The 1,695-nt window shown below is 38.4% G+C and overlaps 1 protein-coding gene across 1 annotated transcript in view; it reads right to left on the reverse strand.

Annotated features, from left to right (window-relative positions):
• The window catches only part of LOC101862371 (solute carrier family 43 member 3), a gene marked incomplete in the record, with an annotated part of 36,332 nt that overhangs the window by 8,022 nt on the left and 26,615 nt on the right, over positions 1-1,695 (reverse strand). The window contains 1 exon segment of the mRNA XM_013087285.2: positions 183-229. Coding sequence (XP_012942739.1) covers positions 183-229 — 47 coding nt within the window.

A 1,695-nucleotide genomic window follows, 5' to 3' on the forward strand; every position in this document is an offset into this window, starting at 1 on the left:
CAAACACACACGCACACACACATTCTCTCTCTCACTCTCTCTCTCTCTCTCTCTCACACACACGCACACACACACACACTCACACACACACACACACACAAACATAAATAAACACATAGGCACACACAAACACATACAGACACAAGAACACACACACACATCTAAAAATAGCGCCAGCTTACCTTGATCTAAGAATGCGATGCAGAGAGCTCCCATGACAAATATGAACCTGTAAAAAAGTATTAAGATTGTTATTTTGGTCATAGAGATTGTCCATTTTGTGACTGCACCGAAGAACAGCCATTGCTGACGTTATTAACACCAGGGAACAGCGACCGGGGACCAGGGACAGGGGAACAGCGACTAGAATCTGGTATTTTACTATATTTCTTTGTTACAGTTTAACGTCTTTGTGAAGCCGCATACAGTGTCGAATACGGCTAGACCAGATATGTTGCATTTATTCACTCAATTTGTTATGGGATTATTACTAGATCTGTTCTTTTTCATCACAGTTGCTTGCATCTTGATTAACTGTTTGCAAAATGTTACTAGTTCTTCGTACGCCCTCTCATAACGGCGTGCTCTGTAGCCTCTGGACTTAATCGTCTGGAGCCATTGGTGGAATTTGTTCTCAATAAAGAGCAGAACAGTGTCTTTCAAATAAGTCGCCATATTCTACACTGTACATCAGATGCAAAACGATACAGGATTTCAGATTCCAAATAGACCGTTGAAAACGAGTTTGCTTAAGTTTGAATAGAACATCGAAGTAGGTTCAACGCGTGTAACTTTCTTTATTTTGATACGCTGATTCCGAAAAAAAAGTCAATTTTTAGCAGCGATAATTATTTTTTAAATTCTGCTCGCAAAGTTTAATCACGCACAGGGGAAAACTTCAAAGGGATTCTTCGCTTCAGCTTGCCTCTCCCAATTATGACTGAAATGTCTATAAAAAGATAAGTTAAAACTAATACATATACTTCACTGCTAGAACATTGCCTCCTGTAAGACATAAAGCAATAAACAGTCGAACCTGTCTCAGACGACCATACATTTTTTTTTCGAGCAGAAAAATGTTTATATATTTTTAGACAGACTATCATCTTTAACAGTATCCCTTCAAAAGAAGAGAAAATAAAAAATAAAAATCCCTCCAAATCCCCCCTCCACAACAAAAAAACAAAAACAATATTAAAAACACCCCCACCCCCCAAAAAAACCCCAACAACAACAACAAAAACAAAAAACAACCAAAACCAAAAAACTAACAAACAAATCCCCCCCCCAATAAAAAACAAAACAAAACAACAACAACAACAACCAAACAACAAAAACAACGGCTACTGCTAGTCACTGGGGTTGTCTTTTTTGGTCCTGTGGAGTTTCCTCACAAGCTTGGCAATCTTTGACTGGCTGATGGGCAAACTGGACCCCTGGGATGAGTAAAAAGGAATAGAAGACTTTGAGTTAGGAATCAAATAAAAAGACAAACAAAAAACCCAAAACAAAACAACAACAAACCCCCGACCAAACAAACAAAGGAGAAGCAAAGAGAAAGATCAGTTCAAGAAAAAACAACAACAACTTGATAATAGTAAAATACAACAGGGTCATATATTGTACAGTACAAGAAGACAAGGAGACAGCAGAACACCACGCAATCATTAGGATGCGGGAAATGGGGATAGAGAG

The sequence above is a fragment of the Aplysia californica genome, unplaced genomic scaffold, assembly GCF_000002075.1.
Source record: "Aplysia californica isolate F4 #8 unplaced genomic scaffold, AplCal3.0 scaffold00569, whole genome shotgun sequence".
Lineage (NCBI taxonomy): Eukaryota > Metazoa > Mollusca > Gastropoda > Aplysiida > Aplysiidae > Aplysia > Aplysia californica.